Genomic DNA, 24756 nt, shown 5'->3' with positions numbered 1-24756 from the left:
AATGTACTAGGCCCATGGGCAATTTTTTTTTCATTTAAAAAGTTAGTTTCCAATTCGAGATTTTATATAGAAGTCAAGGTCTCCAGCATCTTTCGGAAAATTCTATGAAAGGATGGTGGAACTTGGGTCCTCATTCTCATGAAGCAGTTCCTGGCAGCTCCTGAGCAGGGCTGGCCCCTCCAGACAGGCTGTGTGCACCATGTCTCTGCCTCAGCCTATGTCTCCTGAGTGTCTGCCCCAGTCCGTTATGCACCTGTCCTGCCTCAGGAGGCATTTCACTCGGAGCTCCGCCTGCACAGTGTTTTCCCAGACCTGAGAAGTGAAGGCAGGAATTGAAGTAGGGCCTCTGATTCCCTGTTTCTTTCTACCATGGCAGGCTGCTTTATACAGAATATCTGGAAGGAAGTCTAGATTGATTCTGCCCCAGTTAGATTTCCTATAGTCTAGCACCAAAGTAGTTTTTCTTAGATTCTCTCTTTTCCTTATTTTTAATTGATAAGATCTCACAGATATTTTTTTGATTGGCATTCTATAAAGAAAAAAAGGTTTTATTTTTGGATTAACTCCTGCATCTGATGCCTTTTAGGCCACCCTCTTTAAACTGTCAGATAAATGTTGCCTTTTTACAACGTTAGGCGTAAGTGGGACTTGTATAAAGGTATTTGCTAACTCCTTCTTCCGGGCTTCCCAGTGGACAGCCAAATAATCAGGGTCCTTCCCTGAACTGTAATTGACCCTCATACTGCCACATTCCAAACCACAATTTAGGCAAAGCTTAGTTTAATAGCCCAATCAAAGGTTAGTTCTGGTGTCAGGTGAGTCGGGTCAGAACTCAGCCTACGGCTATGTTAGTGCTTTGGCTGGGGCTGAAGACAGAGAATGTTTGGATTCTCTCTGCTTTTACTTTGCTTTCCCCTTCTCTGCCTTCCTCTTTGGACTATTCACTAACAGACCTCTTTGGCAAGCCTTCTCTCCACCACTGTCCAGGCCGTCACAGACTTGGCTTAAGAGAAGAAGGAGCCAATCCATTTGACTTCAGTGAAGGCTGAGAGAACATTGTGAGGCTCAGCACTGAATAGACACACCCATGAGTCTTTAACTATAGTCACAGAGATAGCCCTTGGTCATGGAAAGGAAAATCCCTCATCCTTTCCCAATTCCTTCTGGAGTGTGAAGCCTGGGTCTCTGGAACTGTACACCCAGTGGTCTAGGCAGCCAGCTTCTGAATGCCTGCAGAGCCAGAGAAATAATGTGTCTCTGGGCACATTTTCCAGGACATTTTTAGAATGCCATATGACTGCCAAGGAGTGCTTTCTTATTAGATTTTTAAAATGTTGCCTCAAAACTGGAAGGATGACTTAGACCATCTTTCTCATTCATTCTCCAATCTAGCAAAATGGAAAGTAATTACATTCCATGTGGTTTTGACAAATCAGCTGTTGACTGGTAGGTAATTACAGAGCTAATGCTCCATGGCTCATCAATAAGCTCTGACCTCACCTTCTGATCAGTGGTTCAAGTCCTGACAACTTAATGTTTTTACTTGCTAATGGAGCCAGTTGACCTAGAATTAGGAAGTCCCTTGAGGATAGCAAATCCCACCCTCTACTCAGACCTGCTATGAGGCCCAGCCTTGCACACAACTTCCCATGAATAAAAGTTGCTGGAAAGAGATTTTTTTTTAACATGCTTCTTGTGTTTTTGTCTCATGCCAAATACTCTCCCTCAATCCTGATTCTGAGTCATGATGGATGGTGGGGAGAAGCTAGAGGTCAACTGTGATTTAGAATGAGGCTCTGTGTGGCCTGCACATGTGGCGTGGCAGAAGGCTGGGTTCTGTGTTGCTGGTCAGTCCAGTTGAAAGCTGAAGGAGGCCTCTATGTTAGGATTTTAGAAGCCCCCAATGTGAGTATCAGAATGGAATTCTGAATGGAAAGAAGTAGTGTTTCTCTCCAGAGCTGGAGTGGTTCCTCAGACATTGCAGGAGCAGGAGGGAAAACTTCTTGAGTTGGATGGATCTACAGAATCACCTGGGACTTGGTGAACATTTGAATGCAAAGTATTAGCATCTTCCATCACAGCTGTCATCATTCCTATTTTTTAGGCAGGAAACTGAAGTTAAGTGAAGTGTCTAAAATTTCACAATTTTAGAAATTTGGCTGTGACTTGGATGCAAAGCCTGTGTCTAAACGCACTGTTCTTTTTAGTACTCTATACTTCTCAATTTTAAAGCATCTCTTGGGGAGGCTGCCATCCTGCTTTGCCTGGATGCCATAGTTTCTCTCATCCATAAAGTATTTCATATTTTCTCAAACCTTTTCCTTTATGTAACCTCACTGGGTTTCCTATCCTATGTGATAAAACTGAGCTTTTCAGACTGCTTACAGGGCTGGCCAAAATTTACACAACTAAATGGGGAAGGGAGATAACATGTATCCTACATTTAGTGTATACCAGGCAAGCTGTACCTGTAGTATTATCTGCTTTAAAACATCCCTATGTTGGCTGGGCGCTGTGGTGCATACCTGTAGTCACAGCACTTTGGGAGGCCAAGACAGGCAGATTGCTTGAGCCCAGAGGTTTGAGACCAGCCTGGGCACCATGGCAAGGCCCCTCACTACATATAATTTTAAAATTTAGCCAGGTGTGGTAGCATGGGCTCGTGGTCCCAGGTACTCAGGAGGTTGAAGCAGGAAGATTGCTTGAGCTCAGGAAGTTGAGGCTGCAGTGAGCCATGATCACACCTTTGCACTCTAGCCTGGGTGACAGAGTGAGACCCTGTCTCAAAAAAAAAAAAAAAAAAAGAGAGAGAGAGAGAAAAAACTGAGGGAGTCTTTTCCCAAAACCCAAGCCAAAGAGCCAGGGGAAAGAGCGCAGCATGGAAGCCCAAGACCCTGGCCCCCTGTATTACTTTGGTCTGCTATAACAAATATGCAGACTGCATGTCTTCAGAAACAGGAATTTCTCTTCTCAGAGTTCTGAAGACTAGAAATCTGAGATCAAGGCATTGGCAGGGCTGTTCCTTATGGGCCTCTGCCCTTGGCTTGTAATGGCCATCTTCCACCTGTCCTCACATGGTGACTCCTCTGTGCTCTCACATGTCTGTGTCCTAATCTCCTTTCCTTTCTTACACCAGTCATATTGGATTAGGACCCAGCCTAATGACCTCATTTTAACTTAATTACAACCTCATTTTACCTTACTACCTCTTTAAAAGTCTTTCTCCTCATATGGCCACATTCTGAGATAACGGAGGTTAGGACTTCAACATATGAATTTGGGGAGGATGCCGTTCAGCCCATCACGCACCATCTCTGGCCTGTGTCTCTTCACTCTTGACTGCCAGGCCCTCCCCCACCCCGCAATCCTATCTCTTGGCAGACTTGAGCCAAGAGCTGGGGGATAATGCACCCCTCAAGGCCTCACTCTGACTTGAGAGCCCCTGTCCCTGGACCAGGTCTGCTCTTTTGAAATTATTAAGAGAGCTGGCAGGAGTCAGGAGTAGGGAGAAGAAACCTGGAAGATTAGTCATCAGCATGGGCTGATTCCTTCAAGGACTTAGAAGGTTAACTCCACCCTGGCTTTTCCTGGCAGAGCTTTCCCAAGAAACAGTCATGGCATCCTGCTGCCACTGAGGGCTCTGGAGTCCCATGGCACTGGCTCCACAGAAAGGGCACAGCTTCCACCCACCTCATCCCAACAATCCTCCCTGATGGGCAGGAGCATTTGAGGCTGATGCTCAGTATCTCTGGGCCAAAAACTTGAAAGCGGGAAGAGAAACTTCAGGCACCTTTGAGGGCCTGATCTGGGGGACAGTGGCCTCTTCACACCTACATGGGTAGGATTCACATGCAATGCACATCTCCTAAGTGTGTCAGGTGCTGTCTGCACCCCAACTTAATCATTTTATTTCTTCCTCAATACAATATATCCTTGAGAGGCAGGAGTTCCTATCCCCATTTTACAGATATGGAAATGAAAGTTTGGAGAAGAAAGTTTGCCCAAGGCCAGATAGTATTCCAGAGGATCCAGTAAGAAAAGTATTGGTGTTCTAGCCAGTAATTTCCACAGGTTTATCATCACAGGAAGCATCCAGGCACTAGTTTTAAAAGTATAGATTTCCATGCCCTGTGTCAGAGATTCTTATTCAGTGGGTCTGGAGTGGGGCCCAGGAACCTGTACCTGTAATTTTAATGAGTACACCAGGTGACTCTTACTCATGCAAGTTTGGGGATCATTGGGGTGAAGAGCATTAACGCATCTCTATCACCTGCATGCAGGAGCAGTGGCCGACTCCCGGAAAGGGCTCTGCCCCAGGTTGCTCTCTCACCCTTTGTTCAAGGTCAGTTTCCTTTGCTAGCTGGTAACTTAATTTGATTGCCCCTTTATTGCCTGAATGAGGTCCTTGTCGCTCACCATAGTCTCTGAACATACATTGATGTTTCAGAGGCTTGGGTGCCAAAACCCCAGAGCCGCTTTGCCAAAACACTTGTTAAGTATCAACACGTAGTCATGGAGGGAATTCTTCCTTCAGCCTTGCCACAAGGTGGCCGTCACATTTTCAGCTTGAGCCACTGAAATTCCACGTGGTTTTTCTAACTTCCTGGGGCTAAGCTGCTATCCTCTGGGACAGGGTGGGGGAGTGATTGTGTTGAGAGCTGTTTTGTCATGTGTTCTTTTGTTCAAGGTCAGCTTCTAGCAATCAATTTTTTCTAATCGCCTGGGATTGCTCTCATCTATGAACCTATACCACAAGAAGCACAATATATCCCAGAAAAGGAAAACAAATAAGCAAACAAAAAGCTCTCTCTTGAGCTCTACTCAGTTTGCAAGGTAACGGACACAATCTTACTGATCCCTTTGCAGCCTTCAGAACTGTGCTGCACATTAATTAGCAATCCAGAGCCCTGGAACAAGGGAAATTACTTTGTGCTTCAATTTAATTTGTTCTCATTTTTTGACAGGGTCAAAGTTCATCTTCCCAGTCTGAATCTGAAGCAAATTATAGCTGTGTCATTTTTATATTGATGTGCCCAGACTGAAGACCTCCGGAAAAGATTTTCTTCTGGGAATTGATCTGGTTGATAGTGTTTTCTCTCAATTCTATTTAGCAAACACTGACTGCAGCCTTACAGTGTGCCAAGAAGTGTGGTCATTGCCAGGAGTGAACAGAAAGGGAGAAGATGCAATCCCTCCCCTGGCGGGGGTGGCCATGGCATAGGAGAGGTACAGCAGAGGGGAGGACAGCAGTTAGCACTGTGAGCCAGGACACATAGCAGCCTCTGGCCACAGAGATCAGGGTGGGCTTACTCAAAAAGAGACTAACGAGTTGCACTTTAGAAGGTGGTAAAGCAACCACAGTGGCTACCATTACTGACTGCGTGAACTGTGCCAGTGCTGTGCTAATGTAAATGTGCCACTTAACGTCACAGCCACCTCCAGAATAAGGAGCAGAAGAACTCAGTGCTTGGGGATCAGATCCTGGCTCATCCACTGGCCAGCCATGTGACCTGGAGCAAGTGAGTTCACCTCTCTGATTGTCAGTCTCTTGCTCTGTGAAATGAGGGTGACAAGAATGACCCCTCAGGGTGATTGTGAGAATTAAAGGAAATCACCCACACTGATGAGTGCAGAGGGGGTGTGGGAGGGAGGAGTGGCGAAGGCAGGTTCCCACAGCTGTGGCCACTGAGTGAGATCACCCCCACTGTGGCCCTGGTTGTACTGAGCAGGCGTCATCATCCTAGATCTGTCAGGCGGCCTTCTCTCTGACACCCCAGTAGGGGCTCAAATAATGTTAGCCATGACTATTGCTACACAGCCAGTGCTATCAGAGTTGGGATTTGATCCCAGGCCTGTCTGACTCAGAGACCCTTGATCTTAACCACAAACTACTGATTGCCAAGGCAACTAAAAGTAATTGCAAAAGCCGGTGTCTGTGTACAGGCCTTCTGATCCTCTTACATTCTTTCCACAATCTATACAAATGTTACCCTAAAATCAGAAGCCCTCCTCTAATAGCCCTGCACCCACCCTTCAGGCCGAGCCAGGGGGTTCCCTCTGGGTTCCCCAGTTTCCCATGCTTCCCTCAACCAACTCAGTGAGCACTCAGAATTCTCACTGTCCACCTGTATATCCGTCTCCCACACTCAACTGTGTGGTCTTAAGAGCAGGAGTTGAGAGCAGAATCTGAACCAAAGTTGGGAAATCACCCCATGTTCAAGTGTTCTCAAATAGAAAGTTTCCCTTTAACAGTAGCAGGTAGGAAATGTGTGTTAATAAACCATGGTGCTGGCAGTTTTAAAATATTAATGATTTCTAGAATTGAAAATGCAAATTGCTGTCTGGAACTCCTCCACTTGGCATTAAAGAGAAGGGCTTTGAAAGGACACCGTGGGGATCTCAGGAATTAGAGAATGGCCTTGCTAGAAGATGGGAAGACAAATAGACATTTACCACCTTTTTATTGCCACATTGGCGCCATTAAAAAGCAAGAGCTAGGCACTTGCTATTCGAAAGCATGGCTTTAAAGTGAGCACACTGGGCTCCTCAACCCACTTCAACATTCACACGTGGGGTACCTACTATGTGCCCAAAGACGGCAGGTGTGGAGGAAGATAGCTAAGAGATCCCAGTCTGGCCCAGGTCGGCTTAGGCCACAGTGGGCTGTGGTCATGGCTCTGACCTTGAGCAAAGAGAGGGCATGAATTCCGGGGAAATTCTCAAGATGTGTGTGAGTTGAAGGGACTGGGACTTTTCTGACAAGTGTTGTTCTCCCCTCAGTCCCTGAAGTGAAGAGGGCATGCTGTGGAGCCAGTTGGGTTCTGAGCGTGAGCCCTGGCCCTCCCCTCAAAGCAAGAGCTGAGGGGAAACTGAGTGGCATCCACAGGCAACTGGAGAGTGCAGAGATGGGGCAGGAGGGTGGGGGCAGCAGGATGGGTGAGGGCAGGTCCCCTGGCTGTGGCCACCAGCTGAGCATCACCCCACTGCGGTGCTGGCTGTGCTGAGCAGGCCTGATCATCCTCACGCTATCTAAGCCTGTCCCTGAAAGACCGGCTGGACTTGTCGTTGCTCCATCAGAGCTCCGGAGGCACATTGGCAGCACAGCTAAGTGACACCTGCTTTCGCTCAATGAGGTGTTTGCAGTGTCAGGCAGTAAACGGTATCCTGGGAGAGCCCCAGACACCTGGTGGCCTATCAGTTTCCATTCTGCATCCCTCTGTTTGTGGACCAGCTCTCTAACAGTGAGCTTCGCCCCTTCTTTCCAGAAATTGGGAGGTATCTCCCCATCACCCTAGTATCCCCAACAAGTTGGGAGGCCTCTCCTGAGGCTTCACAGGACCTTGACTGTGGGCCTGTGTGTCTGGCTTGCACTGTTCTCGGGGTCTTTCTGCTTTCTTATGGCTCTTTGCTGTGATCTGGGTGTGTGACGTTACAAGGACAGGAAGCTCTGGATAAGTGAGGCATCAAGCTGTCAGGGAAGAGCACAGGGTTTTGGAGTCAGACTGATGTCGCAGCTGCTCATCATGGGGACTGGGGGCAGTGGCACAGCTCTCTAACCTGCCTGCAAGACAGGGATCAGAGCGCCGGCCCTTCTGCAAGGCTGGCAGGATCCAATAAGCTTATATATGTAATGCGCCCCCTGGCGCCTGGCACAGAGCAGGTGCTCAGCCACCGTGATTTCTCTTCCTTTCCCTCCTCCTACCCTCCCAGGAGCCTGGATATGTATCCTGGCATGCATGTATTTGGGCCCCTTCTTTTCTGCGGCGGGGAATATGTTAACCCTCTTCCTTCATCCTTTGAAAAATGCCTTTCTCCTTCTCCTCATGTACGTGTCTTACATTTTCTTACAAATTCAATCTGTTTGCAGGAAGCATTTGAGTTCCCTGGAGATGCTGCATGTCTATTATCTTGGTACTTCTTGTCCTGTTCCAAGGAAGAGACTGTGTCTGCAAAAAAGTATTTGCTTGATGTAGGCATGTTTTCCTGTCTACTCACCTCACCCCACACCATTGCCTTGGTGTTCAGACCCATGTGGTGCAATCAGAGCCAACCGCAGCCACTTCCTGGGGCTTCTGATCCTCTTGAGTTTAAGTGTTTTAGAACTGGAGGGGGCTGAGAGACCACCTTGCTCTGCCCCTTCTTATGACAGGTGATGAAACCGAGACCCAGGGAAGAGAGCCTGGACCAAGCTCACACTAGACCACAGGTTCTCTTCTCGTTGTGCCTGCATAGTTTGCAGCCACAATGCAAATTAGAAGAACAGTTTCCCTGAGTTCTTCCCCAGAACATTAAACTAGAATCTTGGTGGGTGCAGTCAGTGGGGTGTTCTGTGCATCCGTATTTTTACAAAGCTCCCGATTGGTTCTAACAAGCAGCCAGGATTAAGAAACAGAAAATAATACTTGTTTCTTGCCAATGTATTAGCCTCACATACCTAGGGAAACGCGTGAAGTAACTGTCCACAGGAGACTGTTTCTGCGGGAGGATGGGCTTTCACCAGGGAGGGCCCAAAATAAGCATTGCCCTCTGCAGACACAGAGCACCTCGGTGGGTGTTCTTAATCAGGTATTTCTATTAGTCAGTAAACATTTATATAAGATTTCCTATGTGACAGGCAGTGTTCTATGTGCTTTACAAATACCACCTCATTTACTCCTGAGGGCATTTCTATGAGGCAGTCTGCTATGATCCACATTCTACCAACAAGAAGAGTGAAGCAGAGAGAAGTGAAGTAACGTGCCTGGGGTCACATACTCAGAGAGGGGTGCAGTCACTGCGCTTGTGCCTGAGTCCCTGTTTGTAACCATTATGCTAATTAATCTCTCCAGCTCTCAGCTCCCACTTGCACCTGCCAGTACCTTCAGACCTCCCTAAAGCTTCCTAAATGAAAGAGTCTGCCAGAAGGTGGAAGGTAGGACAGAAGGTTTCTTAAATCGGTAAGACTGAAAGCTACCTTTGTGGAACACCATGATTTAGACATCTTTTTGTACCTTGCCTCTCATGAAACCATGGCTGAGCAACTTACCTAGGCCATGCAACTTGAAACCCAGATCTGTCCAGCTCTACTTCCACATACTCCAGGTAGAACATGAGGGAGAATTTCATAAAGAATCCAGGTTTATCCTAGGGGTTTTTTTTTTTTTTTTTTTAGGAGCACATAATACCATTCCATAAAAATGCCCCTCTGGAAACATATTCTTGTGAATTACATTTTTATGATTTATTTTATTCAAGAAAGACTCCATTCACTGGTGATGGTATGACCTAGAATTTAGGGGCACAGGGTGGAGAAGTTTTCTAAGAAGTGATCACATGTTTCTAATCTAACATGTAAAAATCCAGTTTACTATAGGAACTTGGTCAAATCACTTTCTCTCTTGGAGTCTTGGTTGTAAAATAGGGAGATGAATTAGACCATACTCAGCCCTAATTGTCACTGTTCTGTGACTGCTGAGCGATATCAGAAAGCATCTTTAGCTGCTCTGATTTTTATGGTGGTAGAACCATCCTCATTGAAACAAAAAGTAATTGGTACAGGAGAGTTGGCGTTAAGTGTAGCTGATTGTTTATTAATCCACTTATAATGCTGTATGTTTTTAAATCCATTATTGAGGATTGTTGTATGCCAGATGGCTTCCCAAACAGATTTCATATCTTTTTCACATCATCCTTTTGTTTCAGCCACATTGATGAGGCTGCTCTGACTCACCTGTTTTGATGTGAGGACATTTTGACACAGCTGAGAAAATAAACCATCACACCTTCAGCTTCTTAAAAAAAGCAATACCAAATAATGTGCCATGGAAGCATTTCAGGCTAGTTCCTCTCTTCCCAGAACTTCTCCCATCCTTAATCTCCACTTCTGTCAAGGCGGGGCTAGGGAGTGGAGAGAGGGAAGAGACTGGGCTCAGGGTGGGCTCTGTGTCAACGATGAGGATGAGGATGGAAGGGACAGTAAGGAATTGGTAGGAGTGAAGGACACTGAAGATCCAACATACGATGGGTGTGGGGGTGTCTGTTTCACACAGTACCTAGTAATTTTCAAAAGCAATTTTGCATTTAGATGCAGCAATTTCAAAACTGTTACATCAAAACAATCATGTCAAAATGCCCTTCTCTGTCTAAGACAAAGAAAATGAAGGCCAGGAAGAGATGAATAAGACAGGGCTTCTGCCCCTCAAAAGCTCAGAGTCACCAGAGGGGAAAGGCAGGACAGAAAGAGAAGCAAATTACTATTATACTGCTGGGCAATTGCCATAATAGCAGAAGGGTCTGGGAGGGAACAGAGCAGAGAGTGACTCACTGCCTGGGGGTGAAGAAGGCTTCCTGGGTGAGGAAGTGACTGGAGCTCAAGAAACAGATGTTGAATGACTAATAATAGCAACAGTTAATTGAAGATTTACCATGTGACAAGCACTGTTATTTTAATTCCTTTAGTCCTCACAGCCGCCCAGTAGGATGAATATTATTATTCCCATTTTACAGATAAGGAGACACACAGGTTGAGTGACTTTCCCCAGACAACACAGCTAGTAAGTGGCAGAACCAGAATTCTAAATCAGGCACAGCCATTTCTAAGGTCATACTCACCCTGCCCGACACCCTTCCCAACACCCCCAGCCCACCTATGGCATTCTGTGGCCTCTCTGTGAGTGAACAAAGGCTTGGGGTGACGGAGAAGGAACACCAGCTTTAATATTAACCAGACATGGGGGCTACTCTGCTCTCATCACTTACCAGCCATATGACCTTGGACAATTTGCCAATCCCAGCCATTTCTCCAGTCTTCATCCTCTGGTCCTCATTCTCCCCAGCAGACATCACTCATTAACTGATAGCTGTATTTTATGAACTCGGTAGACATGTGGTCAACATGAATGTATGGCCGGGACCCACAGCCATTAACAAGACAAGGTGCCTACTGCCATGGAGCTAATGTTCTCAAAGAGCCAGCTCTGAGGATCCAGGAGAGTCTTCTGGACAGGGATCTGAGGAAACTAGACAGGTGTGAGGAGGTGTGATGAGCAGGTGAGAGAACAGTCCAAGGTGAGCGTGGGAGGTGGGCAGGGGCAAGTGGGCTACGGCGCACCTCCTGGGTTAGCTTCTGGGGAAGCTGCTGCAGGACTGGATGTAGGGGACTAAGATGGGTCGGCCTGAAAACGAGTTTTAGGGGAGGAAGGAAGCAGCAGGAGGCTTCTGCAGTTGTTCAGACAACATCCACTGGGGGCATCGTTGAGCTTGGGAGGTGGCAACAGAAATGATCTCCCTGCTGAGCACCTGAATGCTTCATGAACTGTAAAGTCCGGGGCATGTGTGAGTGGGTTCAGTATCATTACTCTTATTTCTCCCTCATGACAACCCTTCCTTGCTCTCCTGGGCTGTTGCCATTCCATAGTCTGTTTAACAAACTCATGAGCAAGGTATGGGTTGGTTTGTTTTCTTAGCCCAGAACAATTCAGCTTCGCTGGCTCCTCTGAAGATGCCGTGTTGAGAGAGAGAAAAAAATTGCACTCTTTAATAGAAATACTTTTCCTTCATTAAATGAAATCTCCAAAGCCCAGTAGCATTTTCGGTGCTTATATAAAAATGCCGGTGGGGATTTGAGATTGAAAGTGGTATTTTTATACAACTCGATGAAGATCTCAATAGGAAAGAAAGAACACTCTTCAAATCTAAATTCCTCCAGCATTGGGCAAGACAGATCTTCCACTCAGGGTAAGGATCACATTACTCCCAGGCCTATAAGGAAACTTTTCCTGAAGCACTTGGAGTGCTCATATATATTGGTTCTCTGCTTGGGGAACTTGTATTAATAATGTCTTTCCAAGGCTGCAAACCATTCAACTTGAATTTCTGTTTGCACCTCAACTCAGATAACTTTGTACAAAACCTCAGGCATTTTTGTAGGAGTTTGAGTCAGATGGAGATGTGTGCAGGTGCCTGCATATAAGTACACACAGAATAACATCTTTTTAGTACAGCTGGGGAATCAACTTTTCCCCTTGGGAGTGTCAAAAGAAAGACTAGTCTCCTGAGATAGAGAAGGTTCAAATTCCAGCTCAGAGTTTTGCTAGCCTGGTGGCCCCAGGGCAATATACTGAGCCTCACAATACAATTCTCACAGGGCCTGGTGAGACTTCGATCCTGATGTATATAAAGTGCCTGGCATACAGTAACTGTTCAAAATGGTTCCTCCTCAGCCACCTCTCACCTGACTGTTGTATTGTAACCCATTGGAATTGTCATCAATTTCATACCAATTATTCTTAGTTATTGATACATAACAACCTCCTCCGCTCCCAAGTTTAGTGGCTTAAAATGACAGTTGTCATGTATTTCCAGAGAATCCGTGATCTGACCACCCATTTCTACCCCATGGTGTCTGGGCCTTCAGCTGGCATGACTCCAATGGCTCATTTTAAGAATGGAAAGAGGTTGAGAGAGGGCATAGGGAAGGGGCCCACTGGAGCTGCATAGCAAGTTAAGGAACAGATCTTTCCTGAACATCTCCACTGTGCCAGGTCCTGGGAGGGGAAACGAAGCTGTAAGGCTCTGAGTTGGTGAGACCCTCAGATGACCATAAAACCATTGGAGGGACTGAATTTGTGTTCCTTGACAAGTGGTTATGTTGGTCCCTTAGGTGACATCAGGCTTCAGAGTCTGGTGAATCCGGCCTTTACTGACCTTTACCTCGGCTTCCTCATCCACGAGACAGGGATTCTCATGTCTCTTGCAGAGCTGATGGAGGCCATGCCTAGTAGCTGGCTGATGCTCAATCACTGGCGTCTACTAAAAGAAGGCTTCATTCTCTCTCTGCCCCTTGGCATCCCAGTGCCTGCCCAATCTGCCTGAATTGCCAGGAAAGCAGGAGAGGCCTCTTATTGTGACTAGCAGGCAGGCTGAACTCTTGCCTTTCACCGTGGAAAAATCCATTACGGTGAAGTCATTTGTCAAAGCCAACTGTTTAGCTGCTTTAATTTACATATTTATCAAGTTTGATTAGAATGTATTGTCTTAGACTTTCATCCCAGTTTTCACCTCTCCGTGCCCTCCTTTCCTAGGGAAACTGTTTTTGTTGTCCTTCTTGCAAAAGGGCACTTTGTAATTCAATTTGCATTTGCTAATAAGCCTGAAACTAAACCTGGTGAGGAATTTCTGGAGTTTGCCAATGGTGGATTCAAAAGGCAGAGCACACATTGGGGAAAGCCTGGGCACTCAATTTTAGCTGGAAACACTCATTCAACCAAAGGGCAACAAATACTATTTCACAAGTATTTACTGAGAACATTGTGTGTGCCAGGCACTGGGAATACAAATTGTGAAAGGGGCAACGTTGTGGCTTTCCTGTTGCTTACTGTCTAGTGACCTCACTTTCTGCATCTGTAAGATGAGGCATTTGGACCAGGTCACCCACCTCTCAATGTCTGTACACCCTTTGGAACACTTACTATGCATCCGGTCATGTGCATAGACCTGAAGCATTGTCTCATTTAATTCTTACAAAATCCTTATGAGTTTGATGCTAATACTATTCTCATTTTGCAGATGAGGAAGTGAAAGATCCCAGAGCTCAAAGTCACATAAGTACATGTGGCAGGACTTGGATTTAACACTCCTTATGTCTGATTCTAGAATTCAAATTTATAAACCACAAGTCTTGATCTTTCTCCTCCACTGGCTTTTGAGCTCCTGGATGGCAAGGACAGTATATGATTTCTCAGGGATCAGCCCAAAATTTGGCATGTGGTCAGTGTGAGAAAATACAAACTGAATTTAACAAAAAAAAAAAGAAAGTCTATTGTCCTCAGCCTTCTTGTCTGAAACCTCAGATCTTGAGCCTCTGATCTGCTCTGTTCTCAACAACCTTGGCTGGTGTAACAGATGCTGTGTGCACTGCTCAGATCTTCAGGACTGAGTCCTCAGTTCCCAGGAGCGTTGGTAGCTGAGAGCATACAACTGAGTTCCTCCTTGGGACTTGTACTCAGCCTTGACTGGGGTTACACCCTCCCTGCAGGCCCGCCATATCCAGTATCCTGTTAATTCAGGACACAGAGCCAGCCCCCTTGCCTCCTCAAACAACTAGAAAGGGCCCTCCGGGCCCAGAGCTCCTTATGAAATTGTTAAAAGCCCCTATTTGAGTCTGTCCTCACCCTGTTTAATTTGTACCTCTCACAAGCCTTCCTGAGGGCAATCTCCTGTATGTGAAGCTCCTGTATGGGAATCTCAGAGCCTCTGAGTCTGTTTCCCAGGGACCCTAACTTCAGCAGGTATTCTGAGCAGGTGGCTCTGGCTCTGCCTTTCTAGAGGTGTTTGTAGGGTGCTGGGATCAAGATAGATAGGGGCAGGGAGCCTGTCCGAGTAGGGAGCCTGCCCCTATTTATCTATCCTGCCATTAGCCTGCCCCTGGAAGGCTGCCTACCTGCTCCCAGGCCTAGGTCTCAGCCCTGTGGTGAGGAGGGGGCTTTAGAGACTGCCAGAGCCCACAGATCAGCCTTTCTGGGGAGAAAAACTCAGCGCAGTTCCTGGGACAGTAAAGGTGACAACTCCTCAGCTGGCCCAAGCCACCTGTATCTCAGACTTGTATCACATCACTTTTTAGCTTTTCTTCACTTCTCTGGCAGGCATCCACTGGCTACTTTACAGGTGCCAGCCTGGGGCATGCACATTGGCCCAGGCAGCCCAGAGTAGTGAGAGGCGGCTGCTGCCTGCCTGGACTACTGTCTAGCTGTGTGGCCAGGAGCAAGTCCTTTGTCCTTTCTGGTCCTCTGCCCTTCTTCTCCACAGTGAGGATGTTCTACTTGGTGACTCACAGGCTGTGCAGTCCTGATGGCCTCTATGAGTCTCCTGTAAGTCAGAGGCATCCTTATTGCTTTTTAAAGACAAAAGAGCAGTTTAGTATGTCCAAGACATATTAAGACATCCATTTGTGAAGACATGGAGGTATACCAGAAAGGCTCCTGTCCCTGACATCTGAAATTCCAGAATCAATGCTTCATTTCTTATCAGGAGCATTTCTTTGTCATGTACATACTTTTTTTCAATGATAATTCCTGTTCTTTTCTTTCAGCTCATCAAGGGCAGAACATTTGATCCCTAACCCCAAAGCATGGTAAATCTACTACTTAGATATGAGATTTTAGGCCATGGGAGGTCTGAACCTAGAAGAGGGAATGGGGGTGTGGAGGATACTAAGGAGTTGGGAACTGAAAATAAACTTTGCCAACACCACTATTTTCTCAGGATGGCCCAGAAGCTCAGAAGTGCAGAGCAGATGCTGGGCATCAGGCAGAATGGATCTGAGTTGTGGCTTTTGGTCCTGTCTGACCAAGGCAGCAAATGATTTATGACCAGATGAGAGGTCCAGATAGTGAACTGTGAGTTCAGAGGAGGGTGAGGACACAGTAGTCTGGAGATATCTGGAGAGGCTTTTGGGAGGAGTTAGGGAAAAGAGATGAAGTCTGGGAAACTGAAGGTTTGCCTGGAGAGTTAATGACAAGGCCAGTTTGAATTAAGTATAATATTCTTGTAGGATAGTGGTTCTTGACTGGGGGCTATTTTGCCTCTGAGGAGACATGGGACACTTGGTAATGTCTGAAGATGTCTTCCATTGTCATAACTGGGGGGAGAGGTGTTACTGGCATGTAGTGGGTAGAGGAAAGGGATGCTTATGGGCATCCTACAATGCACAGCTCAGTACCTCCACAATCAAGAGCTATCCAGCTCAAGATGCCATTGGGGCTGATGCTGAGGAACCCCATTCCATGGCTTGTCACTCAATACATGGCACCTGCTATTATAGGTGAAGCCACGTGGCAGGAATATAAAGTCTCTTGCTTATTGTTTATCTTGTGAGCTAAAGATTATTATTCTTATTTTATAAGTGAGAAAACTGAGGCTCAAAGTGGATAAATAATTGGCCCAAAGTCTCACAGTCAATACTCCATGGAACCTGGTTATGAGACCCAGTCCATCTACCCAGGAAAGTCAGCAGACTTTTCATTTGACCCCCTCATGGTAAAGAAGAAACACAGGGAACAGGGTCCTCCCCAGTGTCCCTTATCTAGCCCTTTCCTCTTGTTGGATCCACCCTCCAGTCAGTGAGGCTGAGCGGACCCTGAATGTCTGCAATTTCATCAAGTCACATCTCTATCCAAATGTATTCAGTGCTTTTCCACTGACTCCATGTGGTAGTTCAGTCAGGGTGGTGGCAAAAATATTAAGGGGAAAATATCAGAGATAGTTATAAGGAATAGTCACAAAACCCCTTGGAAGGCCAGGTGGTTTACATGCCTTCAGGAAAGGATGGGCTAAAGGCAGCTAGTTCTTTTATCTTGAGGCTTGAAGCATAGGGAAGTTAACAGGGGAATGTAGGGGAGTTTATATGAATAATTTGCTTACTCATATGGTCCTAAAACTAACTGTAGAACATTCTGGATGGCTCTCTCGGTAGGAGGTCGACCAGAGATATTACCCCCTAATGGTGTTTGTTTTAGGCCTCAGAACCTGGTGATTAATCTTTACCCTGTAGTGGTGTTGACTCAAAGCATTTGTCATTTAATGTGTGTCGAATAAAGGCCGGGGAGGCCAGCATGTCAAGGCCAGCAGCCGTTAACTCCTTCAGGTGAGAGGCCATGGAAACCCCTAGCCTGCTCGTTCACTGTATTAGGTGTTGAGTGAACTTATTCATCCATTGTGGGGTCTGGATCTGCCTGTTGGATCCCAACAGTGGTACCTGTGTGAGGAAACTTGACAGTGTTGCCCTGTATGAGGAAATTCGTCACCTCCAGGAAAGCTCTATTGATGTCTCCTTAACCTATATTTTCTCATAAAATTATACACAATAAATTCTGTACTATGGCCATGTTCTTAGTATAATTCACAGCATTCATTCTGTCTTTATTGTCTGTCTCAACAACCAAGTAATATCCTCACATTGCTGATAAATCAGATAAAACACAGCAACATTAACACCAAGGTTGGCCCAGTCCAAGTCCGGGATGAACATTAGTTTCCTCCTTTCCTTCTTGGAGGAGGTGCATCTGAATCAAGTCATGAAGGCTGAGTAGGAGTAAGCCAGACGGCTGAAATGGGGGCTGGCATCCTAAGAAGAAAAAAGAACATGTGCCCAGTGTGGAGGTGTGGGAGAACATGTCGTGTCTTGGGAACTACGGAGTGTTAACTGAGGCTGGTGCCCATGGAAAGGGCTGGAGAGATAAGCACTCACCAGCTACCAGAGATAGGGATGGTCTAGGCTAAGGGGGCTGGACTTGCTCTACATACAATAAAGAGCTGCTGAAGGATTTTAAGCAGAGGAAGGGGTATGCTTCTATTTGCATTTTAGAAGACCATTTTGGTGTCCAGGCAGAGGCTGGACTGGAAAGGGTGGTGCTGGCACAGGGGGGCTGTTCTAGTCCTGAGCAAGCCCTCCAACTGATACCAGCCAACCGTGCTGTTGTTGCTACTGGGATGTCTTATTTCTCCAGCTTCAGAGTACTATGGACCTATTTGGGCCCTGGAGTATTGGAGAAAAGACTGAAACTTGTCTGGTTTAGAAACACATAGTAGGGCATTTTCTTGACTTTATCATGTCTTTAGGAGTCAAATCAAGAAAATGAAAAAGGATCAACTGTCAAAAACAACAAGAAGAAAAAAATCCTTCCCCCATTGCAACATTGCAACATTCCACATTCCCATCCCAGTAGCACTTTCTTCTTCCTTCACATTAACATCACAATCCCCATGACAAGTCATTGTCTGGAGGGATGGGGAACAAAACTAACAACACGAACTTCTGGGAGATTTTTGTCCTCAGAGACCCAGCTAGGGTTCTTTGAGGCCTCTTGGCATCTACCTCTGCCAGTCACAGATCCAGTAATAACTGGCCAAATAGATTGAGATTCTCCATATCTTGGCACCAAGATTATGGCTTTGGTCCTCGTTGAAAGTCAGCATCAATAGATAAGTTGCAAAGTTAGTTGAATTCTACATAGCAACTAGGAGAAATATAGTTATCTTCAGAGAGATGTCTATTATCTATTGCTGCCTAACAAGTTACTCTAGAATTTAGCATCTTGAAACAGGAAAGATTTATTATGTCTCCATTTCTGTGGGTCAGGAATGAGGAAACAGCTTAGCTGGGTGGTTCTGGCATAGGTCTCTTATGAAGTTGGAGTAGGCTGTCAGCTAGGGCTGTAGTCATCTGACACTATGGGATCTTCTTCCAAATGCACTCACATGGCTTTGGCAGACCTCAGTTCCTCACGGCTGCCATCTGGGTAATTTAGTACCTTACCATGTGGGCTTCTCCATAGGCTATCTGAGTGCCTTTATGACATGGCAGTTGGCTTCATTCCAAGGGTGAGCCATTCAAGAAAGAGATATCACACCCAAGGTGGAAAACACAGTCTTTTTATACCTTAATCTCAGAAGTGTCACACCATCACTTCTATAGTATTTCATTGGTTAAAAGGAAGTCTCTAAGTCCAGCCCACACTGAAGGAGAAAGGAGCACACCTCTACCTCTTGAAGGGAGGAGATGAACAAAGAATTTGTGAATGTGTCTTTTAAAACCCTATAGAGTGGTTTTAATTTCCGAAAGCCAATGAGACACAGTAGTTAGCACAGATTTGAGAATCATAAAGACCTAGGTTTAATTCTGGCTTCCACATTTGCTGCTTATGCAAGTTTAGGCAAGTCATTTAACCTTTCTGAATCTCAATTTCCTCATCTATAAAAGAATCTGGTCTAAGAATAGTAGTAGATGTTTCATTGGGTTGCTGTGAGAATTAAATAAGATCATGCACGTAAAGTGCCTGGCAAAGAATAAGTACTACATAAATATTACTTAATTGCTATTGCAGTGGGATGATATTGTCCTCCTTCCTAGGAGACATTATAATACAGAGGTTAGGAACACAGTTTCTGGAGTCAGGCTATCTGGTTTGGGACTTCGGCTCCACCACATTAGCTATAAGAACTAGGGCAAGTCACTTAACTCTCTTGGCCTTGGTTTTCTTTAAAATAAAAATAAAAATAATAGCTAGTGCTTGGCCATCTAATAGATATTAAATAACTATATGATGAATAAGGAAATAGTGGATGATAGAGGGATATAATGACAAACAAGTGTCTGTGTATGTGTGTGTGTGCACATACATGTTAAGGATGCCACACAAAGCACATGTTACTTCAAACAACCGCTGTTTAACTACAGAACTGGATGTAGCTACCCCAGTGTTTTTTGAGTGAGCCCTTGTACCCTTGAGCATGTCAGCCTATATGACCTCCTTAGTTTTTCCATCTCTTATGAGTTGTTCGTGTTCTCATTGTTTGCATTCTGTTCCACATTGGTTTTGTTCAAGCATACTTTCTTCATCTCTGCTGCCTCCACCAAGAATATGTTTAATTGGCTTTGCACAGAGTCTGGAGATTTGGTGACAGGAAGGGGTGGGGTAGTCACCACCTCAGAGCTACTACATTACCTTAAATTGATTTTGCAAATGAAAGCTAAAAGCTAAGCAAAGGCAACCCATCCATTTTGCCTAAAGATGATTATAATGCTCTTTTACGGCCTTCTAAATGACAGAGCAATTTGTTACCTGCCTGCATCAACATTTGCTTATATTAGCACCCGAGATGCTTGATTTTTATTAGCCTCACGTTATCATTTTATGAAGACGCAGGGGCTATGTAAAATTAGTGTGCAAATAGAATGCCCATTTTGCATTTCCCTGTGGTCAGCAGAAATGCTGAATGCAATTGACTTGATATGGGGTCAGGGGAGACATCCATAAAGTTAGCCTTCACCAAGGGCCTCCCTAATGCCATTTATCATGTCTGGACTACTGCGATAGATGGGGACAGTGTTAGACAGTGTTTTTTAAAAGAACTTGGTGATTTTTTTAAGTAAAAAAGCAATATAAATACTAAGATAGTAGCTCAATTTCTAACACAATAAGATGAAACCAAACTCTCCTGTGTAAATTGTAGATGGAAATGCAGCAGGAGTGGGATCTTATATTGTTATTCATGGATCCAGAATGATAGAGATAGGGTAGTGAAAGGGACTAGGATGCTGGGTGCTGGGACTTAACTCTACCACTGCTAGCTGAATGACCTTGGGCATGTCCCTTCCTTCTGTGAGCCTCATTTCCTTACCTATAAAATGTAGTTAATACTGTCCACCTCACAGAGGCATGATAAGATTAAATAACATAATATGAGTCTACATTTCTTTATAAACCGTCATCTACACAGTAGTTTTATTTGTTGTTTCAGTAGTCAGTCCTTGAGCATTGACTACTCAAGTGCTCCATGCAGGGTCCTGGGAAAGACATTAGTGATACATCCATGGAAGTTGCAGTTTCTTCTTTGAGGAGCTTATATTCAGTCCAGGAACTGTTCAGGTGTCTAATCCCTCTTTAAATAATTCACTTCTTCAGGGCGGATGAGCCTTCTCTCTCCCTTTGTTCCTAAAGGTGCCTAGCATAGAGCTGAGTAGAGTGAGTTCACAAGAATATATTTTGGTTCCATGATATTTCTTGCTGCCTTTCAGGAGAAGCAGTGATTCCACCCTATTGATCACCCAATGGACCAAGCAAGTCCCAAGCCTTTAGAACCAGGTTTAATAGGGTTAATATTTTTAGTTTCATCTCTGACATCGGTGCATCAACTGTTGGGATAATGAACCATGTTCAAAATAGCATTATCTCCAGCATTTCAGAAGGAGAAAGCCTGTTAAGTATTTCTATACTCTCCCTCCAGATCATCCTCGAACATTGATAAAATCCTTCAATTCAACTTCTCTTAATGTTCCTTCCTAAATTTTTCTTCAGGTAATTGTTCTGTTCTGTATTAATCAGCCCTTCTTCTTCTGACCACTGCTGAGTATCCTTCCCTAGATATTTCTTTCTGGGAATGCCACCCTTGGCTGTTACTTTTTTCTGATAATATCTTTGCACAATAGTTCAACTTTATTATACAAATTAGACTTCTGTAGAGAGAGAAAGAGTTTGGGTTCCAATTTGGAGCCACATTTTCTCACTTTTCTGCATGTCTAATAATTTTTTATTGGATGCTGGATATTGCAAATCGTACCTTGCTTTGATTGTCTGGATTCTGTTGCCTTCCTTTAAAGAGAGTTGGGCTTTGTACAGAAAGCATTTAAGTTTCTTTTGTTCAGTATGATCCTTTTGAGACTTGTTTTTAAGCTTCGTGAATGTGGGTGGTCTAGAGTAGTTTATCCCTATCACTAAGACACTGCCCATCTGAGTTCTCATTCTCCTTGAATTATCAGTGAGGACTTCCTCTTTAGTTGTGGGAATTCAAATGATTCTTGGCCCTGTGTGACCCCTAACTGTGCAGTTCACAGTTCCCTGGTCATTGTTTCCTGACATCATGGAGAGTCACCCCATGCATGTACATCTTAGAATCCAGCAAAGGCTCAAGAAGACTCCTGTACAGATTTCTGGAACTCTTTTTCTGCAGAGCTTCCTCCTTTCTGGAGCTCAGAGTTTCCCAACTACTACCTGCTGAACTGGAATCTCAGTGAGGCTTCTATGCTTTGCTCAGGATACCCCTCTCTGCTCTTCAGTCTGGAAGGGATCATCAGGCAAAAAGCCAGGGCAATTATAGGGCATATCTCATTTATTTTACTTCTCTCATTGATTATCTTGCATTAGCTCTTGTTCAATATCTGAAAATAGATGTTTTGAATATTTTGTCCAATTTTTTAGTTAAAATAAAAGGGAAATAAAGGCCAGACAAGGGCTTTGGCTCTAATCTCAGCTCCTATCACCACTTATTAGCTGTGGGACCTTGAACAAGTTATATAAACTCCATGAGCCTTAGTTTCTGCCTCTGTTAAAAAAAACACATTAACAGCATGTTGCTGTAGGGATTATATATATATAATATACATATATGTATGTATATATTATGTATGAATATGTATATATACATACATATATACACACACACACACACATATATGATGTATATATAAAAGTGACTGACAAAAAAGGAGCTAATTAAATGGCAGCTGCTACTATTACTAATACATAAATAGCTACCTTATCTACTCCATCATTTGCCGAATGTTTACTGTGTACTATGCAATGTGTAAGCCTGTTTAATCATCACAACAACCCTATTAAAATCCTTGTTTATAGATTAGAAAATGGAAGCTTAGAAAGGATACTCACATTGCCTAAGTCACAGTCAATGGATTTGAGATTCAACTTCACTCATATGACTTTCTTGGATGATTGTAGATACTGTATATTAATACAATATGATCAGTTATACCAAAGAAAGGGAATGTAGTCTTTTAATGTTGGGTGGGAACATAATTAAATTAGTCAGCAGTGGCTGGACCTTAATGATTCTAACTCAGTGGTTAAGAAATAAACGTAAAGCATCCAGCCCATTCCCTCTGGGGTTCCCTGCCACACACCAACCACTAGACTCAGCTTTCCTTGCCTTCCTTAGCAACCATCTTTCATTTTATCTTGTAGACAATCTCCGGGAAGGAGCGGAGCGGAAGGTGGTATTCATCACAGGACGAGTCCACCCAGGGGAAACACCCTCTTCATTTGTGTGCCAAGGTGAGTTGCAGGATCTTGTAGGTGTCCTATGCCTATCCCCACATCCACCTGGGACACTGTGACGATCTCTGGAACAGTGTGGAAACATGCAGAGTCATTATCTTGAATGGAGATTTACTGCATTCCTTTAAAAATGTTGTTGTACCTGATCTCCATTAGGTTTTATTTCAGTAAATGTTTACTGACTAGATGTATGTATGTGTGAATTAATTAATTAATTAAGTGGATAGATGGATGGATGGATAAATGAACAGGGAGGCTGAATGAAGTTATCTTATTTGTACTGTGGTGAGGAAGAGCCATACAGAATCATCTACACTCCCTAGCTTTACTTGTCCCCAGTGGTTTACAGCAGCAAGAAATCTGGCCCCAGATCAATGTGTGTGTTGGCAGAAAAGCTGTGAAATGGGAGGTAATGACTGTAAACTATCTGTTCGCTCATTCATTCAATCATTCACTTAAACAACTTTTGAAATACCTGCCAGGAGTAAGTACGCTTGGCATCAGACAACCAGAGGCAAATAAGACATGATTTTTATTCTCAAATGTTTCTCTTTGTAATTGCACTTATTATTAAATATTTCATCCATACTGTATTTAATTAGTCAGCTATAGTCAGTAATATATTATATATATTGTTGAGCAAGCTGAAGTTTAGAGAAGTTAAGTAATTTATCTCATTTTAATCTCAAAGTGACCATGAGGTCAAAGAGACATAAAAAGCCTGTGGAGGTTCTACAACTTGAGGGAGGTGGCGCACTGCAGAGGAAGCCTCTGAGGATCTGAAATCAGATAATCCTGGGGTCAAATACTGGCTGTGCCACTTCCCAGCAGTGCAACTTCAGTTTCCTCAAATGTAAAATGACATATCCAGGAGGCTGTTATGAAGCTGGCATGAGATGAATGTAAACAGCACACCCAGTCCTGTGTCTGGCACACAGCAGGCACTCAACAGAGGTTACCTCCTTCCCCATGGGAATCTGAGAAGATAAGCAGGTAATCTGCTCTGTAAACTATCAAGTACTATGCAAATAAATACGGGCTTTGTTTTCCCAGTTCGTATTCTTACAATGCTTTGTTAGGCACCATTGCCTTCCTCTTTTTCAGATGAGGAGACTGAGTTTCAGGGAAGCAGTGACTTGTGCAAAGTCAAGAAGCTTGTAAGAGGCATGGCTGAGGCTCCAGTCACAAGAGCTGACTCCTTAGCATTCTCACGTTGTCCTTCGTCCTCCCCAGCATTGTCCTTGCAGTAACCTCTTGAGGTCCCTCCTGGGTTTACCAACCCCTTTACTTGTAGCCATCTGTCAGTTACTAAATTTGGCAGCAGATCTCTTCCTCCAGCTGATTGGATGTAACTGCTTTCTCTTTGTTGGTAAAAAGACAGCCTTACCATCAGTACTTCATTCCTGGGAGCCCAAACCCCCATGCTCACCTCCCCTGTGGGCAGTAGACAGACAGCAGCATCACCATCCCATTTCACAGATGAGAATTGAACCACAGAGGAATTGAATGGACCTCAGGTGCTCCCTGATGACCCTGTTTACTAAAAGGAAATCTTTGGATGGTGCTGAGTTGATACACTCAATGCTGTTCTGTAGGTTTTTAACAGATGTCTATTCTTTGACAGAGCCTTTCAGTGCCTGCCCACTGACTTCTCAAAATAAACTCCAACTCCTTGGCATGACATTCCCAGCCGTCTGTCATCTGGCTCTCACCTGGTTCTCTGGGCTCAGCCTCATACACTCAGCTCCACACAGCTTAAACCTTGAGTGGGTAGTCTTCTCTTGACCAATGCACCTTTACACCTGCTGCTCCCTCTGCCTAGCAGGCCTGTTCCTTGCCACCTGGCAAGCCCCATCCATCTCCCAGGACTCAGTTTGAGTGCCCCTACTGTGGGCCTCCCTGGCCCACTCCCTTCTGCCCCCTGCTTTGTGTCTGCATTGTGGACCTAAAGATGGCCATCATCTTTATTGATAATGGTCGTCTCTATTGCCCTGATTTATTATGATATACCTGACTTATATTTGTTTTTCCCCCTTTAAACCATGAGCTGTGTAAGGTCTAGGGCTGTTCTCCAACTGTCATCTTCCACATCTGTAAAATGGAGTTATCTTGTTCATCTTACGGGGCTGTTGTGAGGAACAAATGCTAT

General features: G+C 44.7%; 1 protein-coding gene across 26 annotated transcripts in view; it reads left to right on the top strand.

Annotated features, from left to right (window-relative positions):
• Nucleotides 1-24756, top strand: part of LOC100393071 (BEN domain-containing protein 5) — a 1596666-nt gene that overhangs the window by 1395934 nt on the left and 175976 nt on the right. For all 26 annotated transcript variants that reach the window (XR_013520038.1, XM_078331670.1, XM_078331666.1 and 23 more), the window contains one exon: nucleotides 22515-22604. Coding sequence is in view for 25 of the 26 variants with exons in the window: in XM_078331670.1 (XP_078187796.1) it covers nucleotides 22515-22604 (90 nt within the window). In the remaining variant the exon portion in view is untranslated. The remainder of the gene's footprint in view (nucleotides 1-22514; nucleotides 22605-24756) is intronic.

The sequence above is a fragment of the Callithrix jacchus genome, chromosome 7 (genome assembly GCF_049354715.1).
Source record: "Callithrix jacchus isolate 240 chromosome 7, calJac240_pri, whole genome shotgun sequence".
NCBI classification, from domain to species: domain Eukaryota; kingdom Metazoa; phylum Chordata; class Mammalia; order Primates; family Cebidae; genus Callithrix; species Callithrix jacchus.
Note: the sequence above shows the minus strand (reverse complement) of the source record. Positions and strands in the feature narration are given on the sequence as shown.